Genomic DNA, 19,877 nt, shown 5'->3' on the forward strand with positions numbered 1-19,877 from the left:
ATTCCGGTGATTTCCTGCCACGTTAATTTCTCGTTATGGCTCTTCATGTAACATTGCACACGCATTTACACATAGACACTCGGGACCCAATACGTTGTAGTAGACTCAGTCGCAAAGGAGACAAAGAATGGGAAAGAACTTCAATTTGCTGTTTCAGGTTTTAAAAAAAGACCTTCATTCCTCATTCTTCCGCCACGCGTGACCTCTCCTCCCATATATAAAGGTGACCTTATACTAGTGTGTGTCTGTGAGATCGTTCACTATGGACTCGGAAACGGGTAGATCGAATTTTATTAAATTTCACACAAAGTTATGTGCCTGGCACTGCGTTTCGATAGATTTTGTATTGAAATGTCTTCGATAAGTTCCAATAATCAATAACAGACTCATAAAAGAATGAAGAGGCGATTTTAACCAGAGTTAACACCTTACACAGCCTAACATCAGAAGTGCATTTGAGAAGTTTTATTACCACGTAAATTGAAAGGCCCAACATATAAAATCAACAATAAGTTCTTTGATATGACAGGGGCGCATTCGAAATGGATGTTTCTGTTTAAAGCTCAACCGAACCATGATACTTGACTTTTGTATTTTAAGCTTTAATTCAAGCCATTATATGAAAATAATTTTATAAAATCAACAGTAGGTTCTCTACAGTGCAATATAAACTACAAGTTATTGTGAACCAAGTCAGTGCAGGATCACGTTGACATCCCAGTTTCTGTTAAAGCACATGTCTAGCCCGGTCAGTAACAAATAGTAAAAAAATTGGTAATACTAGGTGCTGTTGTAACGTAGTACACACGTTTACACATGCATTAAGACGTAGACACTCGGGACCCAACACATTGTAGACTCATAAAGGCCCAATCCAACCAAGTGACTAGTCACGACATACCCTAGCAAAAAACAAAAAGAAAAAAAACAAGGTGCGTGTGCATGGTCCCCCTCTGGTGCTGCACGTGTGATGACGCCACAAAAAATAGTGAAGAAATGATGAATGTGAGAAGTGTGAAGGGCCAACGTTGCCTTCACATTTTCGCCAAGTTTCAGAAAGAACTAATAGATTGGGCAAAAGTTATGGGGTAAAAAGTGTTATTTTTTTGCAATTTTGGGGCATTTGTGATCCCTTTGAAGCTCCTGGGAATGCCGAATCCCAGTGAAAATCGACAAACGATGCATTTATGATCTCCCACGTAGACCACAGTTTTACTTAATTACTGATTGTTGATTATTTTTAAATATTTCAGGCATATTGTGGATTTTATGATAATTCTGAAAAGAAAGAAGAACACCTTCCTGCTGTATGCACCGGGAACTGGGGCTGTGGTGCATTTGGCGGTGATCACAGACTTAAAGGTACCTACTGTGTTACAGGGTGTCTAAAAAAAAAAATGTACTCACACTTTAACTGTTATCAGCGTTGTCTGGCCATCAATTTGAACATTTGCTTTCTGTAAATTGAATCAACTCCATTACATAAATAAAGGTTTTACCGTCATTTGAAGTGTGAGTACATTTTCTCATTGTTTTTTTTTTTAGACACCCTGTATATATATATATTTTTTTGTTTTTCAATTAAATTATTCGGCACTTCTACACTATCAGAACGAAATTTTTTAGTCGATAAATGAAGTTTTCAGATAAAAAAAACAATGGTTTCAACTAATTTTTTTTTTTTTCAATTCTAATAAATTACAACGTTAGTTTCCAAATTATGCAGTCGAAATTACTTGAATATTACTGAATTATATATAAAAAAAAACCCCAACTTTAATCGTGTAAGCAGGTGAAAAATTATGGCCATCATGTTTTTATAAAATAAATCGAAATGGACAATTACCTCTCTTTCCCCTTCTGACCTCTCCTGTGTCTTACATTACGATCGTTTTCTTCAAATTCTATTTTCTTTAATAAATAATTTTCTTCCTTATCAATTTTCATAATTTTTGGATAAAATCATCTTAAAAATATGAGGAATACGTAGATACCATTGTTTTCATGTGGAATTCAGTTTTATGATTTCCAAAGTTTTGTTCTGATAGCCAATGAAGCGCAAATTATTCATATATCTTATTTTTTGTTTGTATGTCTGTCTGTGTTTTGAATATTTGATAAATGAACATCTCAACTTTTAAAAATGAAAAATATTGCATCCATACTAAACTAGCAGGAGTGCCCGGTGTTGCCCGGTCATAAAATGCGCTTAAATATAATATTTTAATTTATGCAGATTTCATATTTATTATTATAGAGCCAAAACTCTATTGATTATTATATTGTACCCAATATGTAGTAGTTCCTCCCCGGCATGGTTCAATCATAAAATATGTTTAAATATGATATTTTAATTTATGCAGATTTCGTATTTATTATTGGAGCCAATATTCTATTGAATATTATATTGTACCCAATATATCATAATGAAAAAAAAAATGACTTGGATGCCATCAGCTAAAATAGAAATGAAAACATTTAGTGCTTATGCCTTAATCATTCTAATTTGAGCTGTAATTTTTTTTTTTTTTACATAGTACGTCACCACTTATCAAGGCCGATAGGCCACTCAAGGATAAGGGTTAAAGAGTGTAGAGTAGTCAAAAGGACAATATAGTAATCGATAGTAATGGGAGTTCGGTAAATTTGTTAACTTAGGTGGAACGGCTCATCAGAAACTTATTCACGTTGGACTTGAAGACAACCATATTATAGACAGCTGGAAAGCAGGAAAACGGAAGACAATTCCACAGGCGTGCAGTTCTAAGAAAGAAGCTCTGATCATGGAATCTATGTTTAGGTTTAGGTACAGATAAAGAGTCGGGAAAATTATTGATAATGTTTTCAGCTAGTCTAGTGTTTCTTGTGAAAGTTTGGCGAGGGGGGACCATAGATTGAAGCTCAGTTGAACACTTTCCATGAAAATAACGATAAAGCAGAGACAAACTCGCAACATCTCTTCTGTGAGACAGAGGTTGCAGCGAAGAGAAAAGGACATCTCCCACCAGGCCACGAAGTCTATTTTGAACCCTATCAAGGCAGGACAAGTCTTTTCTAGCAGCTCCTGCCCATATGTGGCAACAGTACTCCATCCTTGGACGTAATACAGGATGTCTAAAAAACTAATGTTCTCACACTCCAACGGCTATCAATGTTGTCTGGACAATAATGGTCATCAATTTATACATCAGCGAACATGATTCTTCAATTACAATTGTCTTCTTTATTCAAAACTATTCCATCCCACTCTATGTTCAGAAATAAGGGTTTTATCATCATTCGAAGTGTGAGTACATTTTTTTAAACATCCAATATTTTCAGTTAAATTATTCATATATCTCACTTTTGTTTGTATGTTTGTCCGTATTTTGAATATTTGGTAAATGAACATTTCAACTTCTTTTACAAATGAAAGATTTTTTTTTTTTTTTTTTAATTTATTTATTTATTTATTTTTTACTTGCGTTCACCTCCTAACAAGGGATATTGCAACTTGGACGTAAGGAGCTACTATTTGGAACCATGCCTAGGAAAGATTAACAAGATGCTGGTTTACGTTGCATTTAAACTTCTGCATATCAGTACAGCCAGGGAAGCAGGTAGCAGGAAGGAAATTCCAAAGTCTAGCTGTTCGAGGGAAGAAATTATTAGAATAGAAAGCTTTCTAACATTTAGGAATCTCAACAGTCAAGAGGTGAGATTTTGTCGCTAAGCGAGTGTGTCGCGGATATGTTTATCATTTTATGTTAAGTGCAACAAGTTCATCAGAGCACATTCAATTTAAATACTTGTAGTACAGGCACAGAGGTACAACATTGTGGGGATGGGACAGGGGTTGGAGCTTAGTTGACAAAGTGGGACCTATTAAATTGGAAACTCTTTTTGGACGCTATCCAAGAGGGAAAAACTAGCGGTAGATGCACCAGCCCAGATATGGCAACAATACTTCATACATGGGCGAACGGTGGTTTTGTAGAGGTATAGGATACTCTCAAGTGTGAATAGTTTTCTTGCTAAATAGAGGGAACCCACCTTCTTTACAGCAGTCTTGGCAATGTCCTCAATATATTTGTTCCAGTTCATATTGCATTTATACTAAATTCGTACCCATTCTTAAACTCTACCAGACAAAATTCGATATGGCTCATTTGTACTTTTTATGAGTTTCAAAGAAATTAATATTAATGAATACTATTCTATAGATACAATAATTTGATTGATAGTACTTTTAGTATAAGTTTTATTGCGATTAAGTAAAGAGATTTTTTATTAATTTAATTTTAACAAATATTTTTAGCATTTCATTTTCAAGGGAGATAATTACATATATTTTTTTGGTACTTGTACAGTTTAATCAAGACATTAAAAAAATGAAAATATCGAAAAAACGGTTATATTGTATTTTGAGCTGAAGATCTCCGAAAAAAAATTTAACTTAATTTGATCAAGTAGTTTTTTTTTTACAGTGGAAAAACACGTTTTTATGAGAGTGCATTGAAGTCAGCCATCTTGGAATTTTTTGAACACGCCACGGGGAGATAACTCAGTTTAAAGCCCGACACTTCCTCCTCATCTTTAATACTAGCTTTTCTTCCTGAAAATCGAACCTTTTGCTCAGTATTATAACAAATTGTTTTTTCGCTGTAAAAAGTACCATTTTTTTTCTTTTGAATTAAATTCTGTATTGCTATTTTTCTCCTTTATTTCCTTAATTATTTAGCCCTAATTTTCTATATTACTGTATGCATTATTCATCCATCCAAAACCATCCTTGGTGTATGATTACCATTTCCTGTTAATTTCAGTGTTATGTGAACAGTGGTTCAAGAATTTATCAGTTAAACACATCTATTGTTTTATATATATAGTAGGGCTTCTTACCATGGGGTCCCGATTTTGAATCTTGCTAGATTCAGCCACTCTGATGAGTCGTAGACAATGAAACACGTGTCAGTGGATAATTATATTTTAAAAATAATACATATGCCGCTCCCCATTTGGAGGTACCAAAATTGGTTAATGGGAAAATTATTCCCAACTCCTAACTTGCAATTAGGTAAAAATGCACTTTCGTATATATAATTGAATTCATTCAAAAAGTGTCGCAAAACAAATAACATCTACACACACACACACACACACATATATATATCTATAATATAAAGCTGACCGTCTGTGTGTGTGTCTGGTCATGAATAGGCTCCGATATGGTTGACTATTATAGAAAACTGATCACATATAATGATAGAAGATGTATCGAGACACAGGAATGGGTATGTTTGATCTGGCATAATGATGATTCATTAAAATTGTGGGGTCTCCGTACGCGCCTGGTCCACAAAGTATGGAAATAAAAAATTTAAAAATTAAAAAAAAACTTTACAAGTGTTTTTGATATAGATGTACATAATAATACTTTGATAAGTATGTTTTAACTTAAATAGGAATGGTATAATTAAATTGTGGGGTCTGCATTCGCACCTGGCCTCCATAGAATGGAAATAGGCACAAACTTTAATAAAGACTTTTCATATCTATCTGCGTAAGTATACTTTGATAATTATGTTTCAGTTTGAAGAAATATGGTATAATAAAATTATGGGATGTTCGTTCGCGCCTGACCTCAATAGAATGGAAATATGTCATAAAGTTTAACAAGGCTTTTTTTAATATAGATCCACAGAATATTGTGATAAGTGTTTCAGTGTGAACAGGTATGGTATAATAAATTATGGGGTTTATCTATTTTATTTTTATTTTCATCATATTTTGCTTTGGTTTTGATACCCCCGAATTTGAAGCTATCTCTTTACAACCTTTCCTTTTCATAACCTATCATACTTTCATAAAATAGGAGTCCATTTTCTGTAGGCTGTTTTTGAACCCAGTCAACGATAGGTACTTTTGCTAGTGTATATATATATATATATATATATATAAAACAAGTCGGCAAGTTGAGATGCAAAATGTTCATTTCAACTTGCCGAGATATTTTTATTAGTTTTATACATGTGCAAATTCAATTCTAGAAGTCGTTTAATTTTAATTCTTCCTAATTTATATATTGGGTGTAGTGCCTATGCAAAGAACATACATCTCTCCATTACGTCTTTATCTCTACTCAAGTTCATCTCCTTCCAAAGGAAACCAAACAATAGTAAGTTATATATTTGATATAACTTTATTCTTAATTTCCTATTGAGGCTGCAAGTTATATAGATATATATTTTTTACATTATGCTAAAGTCTCGTTTCTTCCAGCTTCCAAAATGCGGAGACAATATCTTTCCTGTTAACTTGCCCCATCTGACTCCAAACTCTAAACTGATGATGTGTATTACAAAGCTGTCTTGTTAACTCCACCTGACCAAAGACACAAATAAGATGATCCACCTTCGTCACGGATTTTGTTTATGTTAGTTAACGTTTTTTTTTTTTTTTACCAATTAACATTTCTGGGAACTATTTTAACATAAATAAATTTTATCTGTAATTATTTATTTCGCTGTCGTAACATTCTTTCTGACATTTTATTTTTACAAATATCAATATATTAATCCGATAGCGTGCCTTTCTTTTGTGTCTCGTGCTTACATCTTTTTTTTTTCAAGTGACTGTCGTTTGATTGTTATGACCTTCCATTTCTTGCAATAAATAATTTTTATCAAGAATTCTTCATAAGTTTTGGTTTTGGTTTCGATTCAAGCTGATGCACCCAAGTCATATGGATATATTTTTTCATTTTTGAAATATTATATAAGAATTGATAGAAAATTGACTCTATAATAATAAATATGAAATCTGCAGAAATTAAAATATCATATTTAAGCGTATTTTATGACCAGACTATGCCGGGCGTCCCTGCTAGCTTAGATAAATACTTTTGCAGTTTTAACAAAAGAGCTACACTAATGTCAGAGCGTCTTCATTTATGCTGAACATTCACAAAATGCCAACATTAATATATTACATACGAATGAGTCCACTGTGGAATTTCCATAGGTCCCGCTAGTCAATAATGATCGTCCAGCTAACTTGCCGTTGCTCCATCATGCTAATATATAACAAATAGGTCCTGCACTCTCAGCTATGCTTCAACAGCTGTCCCATCATCGAAATGGGGCATCCCTCTGCCTGTTTTATAAGTATTTTAATGCTAGGTGCTCTAACGAACTACAAGCCCTTGTACCCCCTCGACGTAAATACCCCCGACAAACCCGACAAGCAGCAAAATCCCACCCCTTCGCAGTAGAAATCCTTAGATGTAAGAAAGCTTTCTACTCTAATAGTTTCTTTCCTAGGGCTGCTAGACTTTGGAATTCCCTTCCTGCTACCTGCTTCCCCGACTGTACTGACATGCAGAAGTTCAAGTGTAATGTAAACAGACATCTTGCTACTCAACTCCCTACATAGTACCCCTACAAATTATGTTCCAAATAGTAGTTCCTTACATCAAAGTGCCACTGTGCCTTGTTTGGGGTGAAAATGCAATAAAATAAAATTAAAAAAACAAAACAAAAAAACAGTAGAAATGTAGTATGAATAGCTAGCATGGATCTGATGACAAGTTATTTCAAGTGTGTGTGTGTGTGTGTGTATATGTATGTGTGTATGTATGTGTGTGTGTATGTATGTGTATGTATAAAGCAGAAGACCAGTACCCGCATTAAGCTGGTCTGCAGTTTAATTTGTTGCTGGCTATCTTACTCTTGCTTGTTGCTGGATCTCAACATTTTGAACCGAGAGAGAGACTTAGCTGTCGTACAAAGCTAAGACTCTGTAACATCATATTTGTATAGATACTCCCTCAGACATTTGGGCTCATGGATTTTAAATGTCTGAGGGAGTGGCACTCGTCTGACAAGACGTTGCAATCATCATCATCATCATCGTATGTATGTATGTGTGTATATGTATGTGTATATGTGTGTATGTATGTATGTGTGTATATATATGTGTGTGTGTGTATGTATGCATGCATGTGTGTATGTATGTATGCATGTGTGTATGTATGTATGTGTGTATGTATGTATGTATAAAAAGTTGGTATTATTTCTATTTCAGCCCTCATCCAATTAATGGCAGCTGCTGAAGCTCATCGGAATGTCTGCTATTTGACGTTCAAAGACAAAACTTTAGAAAAGGATTTGTGCAACATTCACCAGTTCCTCACGTCACGTTCCATCAGCATATGTAAGTTTCATCATCATCATCCTCATCATTCAGTCATGGCAGTATCAGTGTTAACCAATCAGAAAGCAACAACAAACACGATAAGCCAATAAGAAGCCACATATTATGCAGACAACTTTTGATAAATTTTGAACCAAAAGGCAAAAAAAAAAAACCCCAAACTTTTCTAGTTATTAATTTTAAATCTTGGAGCAGCACACGGCAATTAATCTAACTATGCTGGACAAGTTAGTACAGATGCCGGAACAAGTGGTAGAGCACTCTCAACAGAACAAACTGACAGCATCTGAAATGAGGTGCAGGCGACATGGTCAAAAAAAAAAAATTTGAAGAAGAGAATGTGCAGTGAGCTTGAAACATACCACTGACGACTTCAGGCACTGCTCCCTTCCCTTTAGTTTTTAATCATGTGAGAAAAAAAAATGTTTCTGCTAATTTAAAACAATATTTAAAATTCTGAATTTTTTAGATGAGGGCTGATTGTTTATATTACCTATATTGATTGGACTATTGTTCTCATCTTAAGTGTTATTTATGCAACGTTTCGATTAGATTAGCCTTCGACTGTCCTCAAACATGTTACTTGTTGTTTGGAAAAGAAAAAAAAAAAGTTACTGAATACGAAAATATCTACGGAGCCAGCAACTTTTCTTTTCCTTTTCCAAACAACAAACCAACATACCTGAAGATGGTCAAAGGCTAATACGACCGAAACGTTGCACAAATAACAATCAAGATGAGAACAATAGTCCAATCAATACAATAAAAAATTCTCATAAATTCAGAATTTTAAATATAAAACAATATTTATTTGTAAAACTTATGGTAGGTTATTGTTATATTTATTTTATTGTTCATCCATTTTTTTTTTTATCCGATGATGTTGTTATTTCCAATTTCCTAGCATTTTTAAGATGTGATCGGCGATGTTCTGCATATTCTGGCAGTTTATGTGCGGTGTTGAGCAAACCCGAGCTGACATTTATAGAAATCCGGTTCGCAAAATGGACTAGTACAAAATTAATTATTCTGAGTAAAAATTATAACGTTGTATTTGTTTGGGAAAACTTTGAAATACACTTTCAACTGTCGTGCATTTTTTACAAACTGGAATTTATTCCAGTTTTTCCAAATTCTGGGAAAAATGTCAGTCTTCACTGTCCACTCACTTTAGATAACCCGTGCCGAGTTACAAAGCCAGCTGGCTCACCTGTAAACCAATTCTTTTTGTTCCACTTTATTTAACTTTTTTTCTAATTAAATTGCGAGTTTTTTCCCACAGAAAACAAAGTTTCACATCACCCCTAACCCCTAAAAATAAATAGAAAAGAGGCTTGCCTTTTTTCTGTTGTTCTTGGCCTTCAGGCTGGAATCAAAGTGTAGTATTCCCCCCCCCCTCGACACAAATGAATTATTGTACTATTTTTATTGTTATCTTTTTTTGTTTTTACACGTACATAAAAAATGTTTTAAAAATTAGGAGTTAAGTAGGACGTCCCCCAGTATGAAAGGGTGAATGCGGTATTATGGTGAAAGAAGATACTAGCTGGGAGAAACTTTTGATTTTGTTTAGTTCTGGAGTGACAAGGATGACCAACGACCCCCACAATCCCCCCTTTTGAGTTGGCCATGTGCCTAAGTTTTTTGTTCATTGTTGATTTTCAATGTATTTTTAACATGAATAAAGGATTTAATATCTCAAAGTGTAGTATCTGTTCTGCAGATGTTGCACTTAAGGTGATTTGTCCTAGTCAATGGAGAGGAAACCCTCTATACTGGGACAATTATTTTTGGTAACCAGAGTGCCCCCTTTTTGCCCTACTTTTAGGGGAGCTGGTTTTAACCCCACATTAAAAATGGCCTTGTGCCTAATTTGCTTTCGTGGGGAAGCAAATAAATACACTAACCCTAACCCCTTTTCGATCCAATAATATTGTTACATTATCCCTCTGCACAAATTATAGAGCAAACTGTTAGAAATTCCATTAATCATTTTCAATTATGAAAAATAAAATACATATTGAATACAGTTGAAACCAAAATTGCAATGCGAAATTACTAAAATAAACAATGTTTATTTTTAAGAAATATATTTCGGAGTAAAACTCCCTCATCAATCTTTTGTTTTTTTTCTCTTTTTCTTCACCATTATATTAAGTTGAAAAAAAGTTGAATGAAGAGTCCATGTGATGTTGAATGCAGTGTTTTTATATGGTCGGATAGGTAGTGCCTGGCTGCGCGATTTGAAAATCTGGGTAGTTTTTTTTTTTTTTAAACTTTTTTATCTGTTAGAAGCGTTGACTGAAATTTGAAAAATAAAATATGCATTGAATACGTTTGAAGCTGAAATTGCAGCGCGAAATTAAAGGGAGTTTTACTCTGAAATATATTTCTTAAAAATAAACACTTGTTTATTGTAGCAATTTCAGCTTCAAACGTATTGCATACGTATTTTATTTTTCAAATTTCAGTCAACGTTTCTAATGGATATAAAAATTTTTTTCGATTATCTTATGATATTCTCTATTGTTCAACTAACAATAATTCCTTCTCATTAATGCTTATTCTTGAATATATTTTTCTGACTTGATAAGTGGAGGTTCATTAGTTTTTTTGATTATAGTCAGCTAACGTACTTCCTAATTTTCTGCGGAGCACTACAAGAAGCAATGACAAGGCAAATCAGTTCCTTCAATTTTATTGTTCTTCAGTTTTCTATTGTGAAGTGATTTATTGAAATAAAATATATATGAAAACGATAAAATAAAATATGCATCGAGTGTACTTGAAACTAAATCACAACGTAATATTAGGAAAATAAGCAAATATTTTACTTGTTTGAAATTTATCACAAATATATTTCGGAGGTATACTCCATCTTCAGTATGTTGTTTTGTTTCGTTTTTTTTTCCTTTTCTTCTTTCTTGCCATGTTGTAAATTTGGAGAAAGAAGTCTGTGTATTTAGAGCCGCGCGTTGTATCTAGCGGTTGTATTTTGAAATGTTTGAACTGTGCGTAGGCAACACGAGAATAACGTCAAGGATGAGAGTTCATATAGAAACGTTTTAATTTGAATAAAATAAAATATGCATCAAGTGCGCTTGAAACCAAATCACAACGTAATATTAGGAAAATAAACTAAAATATAAAATGAAGTAAAATATTTGTTTATTGTCGAAAATGACGTCACAAGATTTAGTGCAATAGGTGCATACCAAAAGGTTGTGATGTCGATAGTGAATGATATGGTTTATAAAGATTTCTTAAACTTTAAAAATTACGTTAAAAAAAAAGAAAAATAAATAACACAATCCAATTGATACTATACTTATTAAATTCTTTCTCTTTGATAGGTTTCAAGTGTAGTCCTCGATAGGTCGAAATGAGAAACTCAGTATCAACGTAATATTAGGAAAATAAACAAATATTTTACTTTATTTTATATTTTTGTTTGTTTTCCTAATATTACGTTGTGATTTGGCTTTCAAGTGCACTTGATGCGTATTTTATTTTATTCAAATTAAAACAAAAAAAAAAAATTGAAAAAGTATGCAGTAAAAATAACGCAAAATAGTCTTTATTTGCACTTTTAAAAACAAAATGAAAAAGAATAAGTTTTTTATTTTATTTGAAATTTGAAAAAAAAATATGTTTATGAAATCATAAAAATAAAAAATTTGAACTTATATAATAAATACGTTTTTATGAAAGTATAAAAATAAAATTATTGAAATCAGAATAAAATTTCAAACATCATAAAAACGTATTCAAATGCAAAGGAACTGATTTGTCTTGTCACCACTTCCGGTAGCACTCTGCAAAACATTAGAAAGTATGTTAGCTGACTATAACTGACACACTACATAAATAATAATTATAATAATGCCTGAAAGTATGTACTTGTACTCTTAATTTGTAAATTGAGCTCTCAGGTTAGTTTTTCTCTGTACATTAAATAGGATTGAAATATCTAACAGGACAAATGAAATAATTCAAAGAAAATTATCAAATTAATTCAGCTTCGACTAATATTCCCCAAATAGTTTTAAACTATTTTAAAAAGTGCTTTAATTTCTCTGTTTTCTTCTCTTATTTTTTCTTTTTTCAATCTCTGTTAATAGTAGTCGTCACTGTTGGAACACGTTATTAAGGAAATCGAGTTTTAACTTAGTCTTTTTTTTCTTTGACTTTTCCAGGGTTTCTATTGCAACCAAGTTTTCTAACGTTCTTTTACAATGTTTTTACAACAGTTCTTGTCCTGGAGTTCTGAGTTGCTACTTTTCAGAGAAGTTTTGCAAATCTTTGAATAACTTGAAGATTCTTTATTTGTACATCCTTGGCAGAACTGGTTTGCTTATGCCAGATCAAACTCTCTCTGTCTGAATCGAGTTTGTCTCCCGAATTCTCAAACTGATGAAAAAGCTGTGTGGTGCAATTTATACTCAAGGTATGGTCGGTTAGGGTTGCGATTTTCTCTTCATCTACCAATTAACTCATGCCACATTGATTCTCGCTGGAAGATGATTGGTCAATCGTATATGCCAGACCGACTGACCTGACTCAGGATTTCCAAGGATAGATATGATTTCATATCCTGAGCAATTAGTCAGGGTCAGCGGGTCAACTCTCTTAAGTTTACAATTTTTTTTGTCTTCAATCAAAATCTTAAAGTGACGTTTATCTCAGAAATCAATTATTTCTTAATTTCACTTGGTTGCTGAGTCCAATCTATTACTCAAAAAAAAAAAAAAATTATGTCATTGCATTTTATGTCCTATTTATTTAATTCAATTAACGTTTCATGTCTCTTTTTTTTTTTTTTTTTTTTTTTTTTCCAGGTCAACTAATGAACCTGATCGAACAATACAGACAAGATGTATTGAACCAAAAACTGCACCGTACCGAAGACATCAATCTCTTCAAGTACATCTACCAACAGTGTAGCGTAGACTAAGTATTTCCACTTGAAATATTACAAAAGTGCGATCATCTTGAGAAATGACCGGCTGACTCTTGTTATTAGAATTGCTGCTGATATTATAGCTATTACTACTACTGCAACTACGCTATTTTCTGCCGTTGCTGCTGCTGCTACTATTGTGTTACGATTCTTCTCGGTCGATTTATGTCTTTATTGACTGTATAAACATTTATTTATAAAAATCAAACTTTTATAGCTACGGATTGCCCACATCAATTATTCTCACTCCTTGAGATAAACAATAAAGGAAATATTCGGACTTCATTTGTGTGTTAACTTATTAATCTTTGAAGTTCCGACTAAGACAGGTCATCATCAGCGGATATCTTGTGTTCTGCTTTTTAAAAATCCTTTTTTTATTAATTTAGAAAAGGTGGATGTAAGTTCCTCGCTTTTTGGCTGGGATTTGCTTATATTTTTTTTTTCTTTTAAATAAGGAAAGGTTGATTTCTGCCAACTTGCTAGAGCTTTAACTCCTTATGTTTTTTGTCGTTATTTAAGGCTGGATTTTATTTCTCTTTTTCTTTTATCTTTCTTTCTCATTTCCTTTTCTCTCTTCCTGCTTTGCCTTCCTTTTCTTTTTCTTCACAATAAAGTTACATGCTGAGGCGTAGGCATGTAGCTTTATCAAACTGTTTTTTTAACCTGTAGACGAACGTTGGGGTTTACAAATTGTTGGGGACTTGCATAAATCCCCTGAAATGAATAAATAAAAAGAAATACACTACCAAATAAGGTAAAATAAATTTTTGTTTATTTTTCGTTGAAAGAAAAGAAATTACTTTTTAGTGTGCGCCAAGGTGGCAAAGGAAGGGAAGAAGGAGGTGAGAGAAAAAGTCTGACTGTGTGTTGTGGCGAAGTGAAAAAAAGAGAGAGTCAAGCAATGTTCTTTGATGTAAGAGAAAAGCTGTCATTTCAGCTACTGAATTTCACTCGGCGAATGTTTGTCGGTTATCCCTTTTTCTGACGAGAGAAGTTCGCCGTGCCTTTTCTATTTCTTTAGCGGCTTCTAGAGGCTTGCAAATATAATTTTTTTTAAATCGAGCCCTGATTGGTAAAAATTTATATTTTAGACAAAAAAAAAAAAGTGCTTTCAGCTAAATCGGCCATTTCTCAAGCATCCTGCTTTTTGAGCCAAGAGGTTTGTTGTGGATGAATGCTGTAATTCTTGCACAAATGGATTTATAAATTTTAATGTGTGTGTGTGTGTGTGTGTGTGTGTGTGTGTGTGTGTGTGTGTGTGTGTGTGTGTGTGTTAGAAAAATAAAATAAGAAACAGCACAAAACCTTATAGGAACTGTTTTTCATGAATAATTATTTTTTTTGCCCTATTGTTTTTCGTAATTTTTGAATATCTTAGTATTTGAGACTTGACAATTATGTAGGTACTATTTGTCTTATTTGAAATTCAATATTTTTTTCGTTTGTAAAATACAGGAGCACCAATTTGTTTTTTGTATCAAAATTGTCATACTATGAGTTATTCGCCTTAGATGCTCCCTCTCTAATAAAAAGTTAAATATATAGGCATTCCCCCCCCCCACTCCCACCGTGAATAAAAGTTATGCACATGGCTGTATTTCAAACCTATCCTGACTTATGTCTCTACAGCCTGGCGTAGCCTGAGTGTTTGGAGGCGTGTGTTGAGAAAAAAAAAATGCATGGCTCAAGCCCGTACCGCAAAGGAGGAAAAGTATGTGAAAAAAAAAAAAGTGATGTCTTTGCCGTTGCATCTATCGCTAAACCGGAAGTGGCAAAGGTTTAAATTAAGGCTGGTCAATCGAAAAGACGAGATGACTTTCGAAAATATCGATGAAAAAATCGACCCCTTCTTGTAGAAAAGTGCCCAGTTGAGGGTGAAGGAATTAATGCTTTTAGCCAATTTTTCGATATTTGTTGTCCGATGGGTTGATTTTCAAAACGATACCAATCTTGTGAAAATCTGTCACTTCTGTCGAAAGTTTTAGGCAGATATACAAACATACATATACACATGCATTTAAACAGACAGGTGATATTTATATTATAAACTAGTATGGGTGCCCGGGTGTTTGGAGGTGTGTGTTGAGCGAGAAAGAAAAAAGTGATAGTAGGTAGGCAGGCTCGAACCTGTACCGCGAAGGAGGAAAAGAATGTGAAAAAAAAAAACATGACGCCGCCTCTGTCAAAAATTTTAGGCAGACATACATACATACATTTAAACAGACAGGTGCGATTTATGTTCTAGATTACTACTGTGTATTTGTTATCATCCAAAAATAATTTAATACTATATAAGGGCAGAGTTACACGAACCGAAATAGTTTGTCTGAAGGAGCGAAAACACAGAGCCAGACCTGAAAAATGAAATAAGATAAATAAAATAGAAACTAAAAAATATAAAGTTGCACTCATGCTACCGTGCTATTTTTTAAATAGTGTTTTCAAGTGAAATTCAAGTTTAAGGAAAGCTCCGAATGAAACATCTTATATTAATAAAAACTAGCAGGACCTGTGGAATTTCCACAGGGGGCTCATTCATATGCAATATATTGATGTTGGCATTCTGTGGACGTTCCGCGTAAATGGAGATGCCCTGATATTATTGTAGCTCTTTTGTTAAAACGCAAAAGTATTTATCTAAGCTAGCAGGGATGCCCGGTATAGCCCGGTCGTAAAATACACTTAAATATGATATTTTAATTGATGCAGATTTCGTATATATTATTGTAGAGTTAATTTTCTATTGATTTTCATCTATATATATAAAAGCGAAAATGTATGTATGTGTGTTGGCTTTTTCTGTGTGTCTACAAAAGGCTTCTTTCAGAGAAGCGGTCGCTCGCTTCACAACTTTTTAAAACTTTTTATATCACATATAAATTGTAATATCTCACAGTTAACAACGAAGCTCGCCTGTCTATTTAATTTGCTCGATTTCGGGAAGATAAAAATTCAACATTTGTCGCTCGCCGCATGTGGGTTAGTCATTTTCCTATAACATCTTGGGGTGAAAAAAAAAGCGTTCAGCAGTAAATACTATCCCGCAGTCAAACTTAACCTCATTAACTCATTAAAACGCGTCCCAGCCAAATCCAAGTAATTAAATAAATTCAAACGTGTTTCTGTTAGCATCTCGCGGTGGGGCAACACTTTTTTTTTTTCACACTTTAATTTACAACTTTGCCTCAAGGGTTCGGGTTCGATCCTCATACTTACCTACCAAAACACTTTTTTTAACCCCCCCCCCTCCAACCTCCGGAGTTTCCACACACACCTCCAAACACCCGGGCAACGCCGGGTGCCCCTCGCTAGTCTATATATATAAAAGTGAAAATGTATGTGTGTATGTGTGTTCGCTTTTTGTGTATGTCTTCAAAAGGCTTTTTTCCGGTGGATTCTCGAGACCGTCGCTCATTTTTAAAACTTTTTATATCACATCTAAATGATAATATCTATGACTTAACAACGGTGGTCACCTCTCTATTTAATTTGCCCGATTTTGGAACGTTAATTATTCAACATTTTCGGATCTGCACGTGTTGCATTTGTTTTTCGGTATAAAAAAAAAAAGCGAAACTCGATTCAAAATACTGGCCCACGGCCAGTGGTGTCTAGAAACCTATGTAACGTTTGGTCAATGTCGGCTTCGTCATATCAGACGGTTGCTTACATTTCGAGACAAGACACTTCCCCTAATAAACAGGGAGCTGTTTTTTTCCAAAGTTAGTTAAAAACAAACAAACCGGTTTATTGACCTCATTAAAAACTGTCCCGGAGAAAATGTTAACTGCTGAATAGCTATCGTGTACCATCGCCGCATGTGCATTAAGCTTTTTCGTATAAAAAAACAGACTCGCATTAAATAAAACACTGTCCTGCACTCAAAGTTCATGTCAATAACTCGTCAAAAACGGGCACCTGTTTTTTTTTTTTGTTTTTTTTTCACACGTTACTATTTTCCAACTGCGCGTCAAGGCTTCGTTTTTTTGTTTTTTTTAACAACCATCGATTTTTCTTTTTATTTACCCAAAACCACACACACCTCCAAACACCCGGGCAACGCCGGGTACCCCTCGCTAGTATATTATAAAGTTGCGATTTCAAAAATGAAAAAAATAGATCCATATCACTTGGCTATGTAGTGACCGCTGCATACGGCCGTAACAAATCCCTGGCAAGAGCATTTTCATTGTGATCACGATTTTCAATGCCTACGCATATGAAGAACGTGCAAATACACAACGTTGTGATGCGCCCACCTATTTAGACGGAAAACAGCATTGCCAAGAATGCCCATGAAAAATCAGTTTTTCCGTTTTTCTCTCCAAACCCGCACGCACAACCAGTGCTGAAGAATTCCGTCTTGTGAGACATTAAATCACCCCCAGGCAAATAAGATTAAACCAAATTAAAATTCAATCCATCTTAAATAAGAGAAAAATCCAGGTTGTTCTCGATGGTCATACATCTAAACAATACGATATAAATGCGGGAGTGCCTCAGATAATTTTGTCAGGAAGGTCATTTATGAATATAAATGACCTTCCTGACAAAATTATCTGTGAGATGGGTATATATGCTGATGACACCACACTCTATAACAGACACGACAGGAAAACAAATGAACACATATCTAAAGAAATGGCAGAAACACTACAGGACGACTTCCAATCTGTAGTGGAATGGGGACAAAAAATGGATGGTCACATTCAATGCTGCCAAGACTAAACTTGTTTCCTTCAATAACTACAAGAAACCTTCTCTGCCACCAATAGCAATGGCCAAAGACTCTTTATCTGAAAGTACATCTTTTAAACTCCTTGGCCTAACGTTCACAAGAAACATGAGTTGGAAAAATTACATTTAGAGCATTGCCAGGACCGCTGTGAAAAAGGTAGGTTCTCTCTACCGTGCTAGAAAGTACTAATGCCTGAAAGTATCCTGTACCTCTATAAGGCCACCATTCGCCCATGTATGGAGTATTATTGTTATATTTGGGCTGGTGCATCTGCTACTAGTCTCTCACTCCTAGACAAGGTTCAAAAGAGAGTTGCCAACCTGATAGGTCCTGAACTGTCATCTAAGCTTCAGCCTCTGTGCCATCGACGAAATGTAGCATCCCTCTGCCTGTTCTACAAGTACTTTAACGGTGAGTGCTCCAACGAACTGCAAGCACTTGCACCTCCTCGACATAAATACCCCCGACAAGCAGCAAAATCCCACCCCTTCACAGTTGAGATCCCTAGATGTAAGAGACCCTTCTACTCCAGTAGTTTCTTCCCCAGAACCACTAGACTTTGGAATTCCCTTCCGGATTCCTGCTTCCCCAACTGTACTGACATGCAGAAGTTCAAGTGTAACATGAACTGACACCTTGCTGCCCAACATCCCCACATAGTGCCCTTGTAGCTTATGTCCCTGATAGTAGCCCCCTACATCAAAGTGGCAATGTGCCTTGTTTGGGGTATTAAAAAAAATAATAAATAAATAAAAAAAAATAACCCTTAATTCTCATCATGGAAAGTTATCACTAGGGCTATGTTAAGAGAATATCCTCGTCATTGTTTTGACACTCAAGTATATATCCGTCACAGTTAGATAGAGTTAATCGACCGAGAACCACATCACTCTATCTAAAAACGTATAAGATATTAACTGATATATACTCGAGAGTCAAAATAACGAAAAGAATATAGATCTAGTGATAACATACTACAAACATTAAAATAGTCTATCTATATACTAATTTAATCTTTCTCATATGCTATCACTAGGACTATGACAACAGCATATTCTTTTCATTGTTTTGACTCTCGAGTATATATCCATCACTGTTAATCAATCGAGAACCACATCACTCTATATAAAAACATATAAGATATTAACTGATGTATACTCGAGAGTCTAAATAATGAAAAGAAATATTCTCTTGTCATAGCTTTAGTGATAACTTTCCATGATAAGAATTAATTGTCCATTTGCTTGGCACGTGCAAAAAATTACGTTGGGGGTGATTTAACGTCCCACAAGATGGAATTCTTTAGCACTGGTTGGTTGTGCTTGCAGATTTGGAGAGAAAAGCGGAATAACTGATCGAATGAGAATTTAATTCTTTTTTTTTTTTAAAACACTTTTATTACAACCTACTGTTCTTATGACTATGAGCTGTTATTCTCTTAAAATAGCCACATTAATTCCAAGCCGATCGTGACACTCTGACCATAAAAATATTTGAATGAATGCTGTAATTCATGCACAAATGGATTTATAAATTTTAATGTGTGTGTGTGTGTGTGTGTGTGTGTGTTAGAAAAATAAAATAAGAAACAGCACAAAACCTTATAGGAACTGTTTTTCATGAATAATTATTTTTTTTGCCTTATTGTCTTTCGTAATTTTTGAATATCTTAGTATTTGAGACTTGACAATTATGTAGGTACTATTTGTCTTATTTGAAATTCAATATGTTTTTCGTTTGTAAAATACAGAAGCACCAATTTGTTTTTTGTATCAAAATTGTCATACTAGGAGTTATTCGCCTTAGATGCTCTCTCTCTAATAAAAAGTTAAATATATAGGCATTCCCCCCCCCACTCCCACCGTGAATAAAAGTTATGCACATGGCTGTATTTCAAACCTACCCTGACTTATGTCTCTACTAGCCTGGCGTAGCCTGAGTGTTTGGAGGTGTATGTTGAGAGAAAAAAAAATAAAATGCTTG

The 19,877-nt window shown here is 34.2% G+C and overlaps 1 protein-coding gene across 1 annotated transcript in view; it reads left to right on the forward strand.

The window, feature by feature from the left end:
• The window catches only part of LOC145266339 (poly(ADP-ribose) glycohydrolase-like), a 96,853-nt gene extending 83,415 nt beyond the window's left edge, over nucleotides 1-13,438 (forward strand). Inside the window, exons 18-20 of the mRNA XM_080121929.1 lie at nucleotides 1,254-1,362; nucleotides 8,065-8,193; nucleotides 13,032-13,438. Coding sequence (XP_079978055.1) covers nucleotides 1,254-1,362; nucleotides 8,065-8,193; nucleotides 13,032-13,147 — 354 coding nt within the window. The 3' untranslated portion in view covers nucleotides 13,148-13,438. The remainder of the gene's footprint in view (nucleotides 1-1,253; nucleotides 1,363-8,064; nucleotides 8,194-13,031) is intronic.
• Nucleotides 13,439-19,877: the final 6,439 nt, after the last annotated feature.

The sequence above is a fragment of the Euprymna scolopes genome, chromosome 41 (genome assembly GCF_053919585.1).
Source record: "Euprymna scolopes isolate OS-2025 chromosome 41, ASM5391958v1, whole genome shotgun sequence".
In the NCBI taxonomy this organism is placed as follows: Eukaryota; Metazoa; Mollusca; class Cephalopoda; order Sepiida; family Sepiolidae; genus Euprymna; species Euprymna scolopes.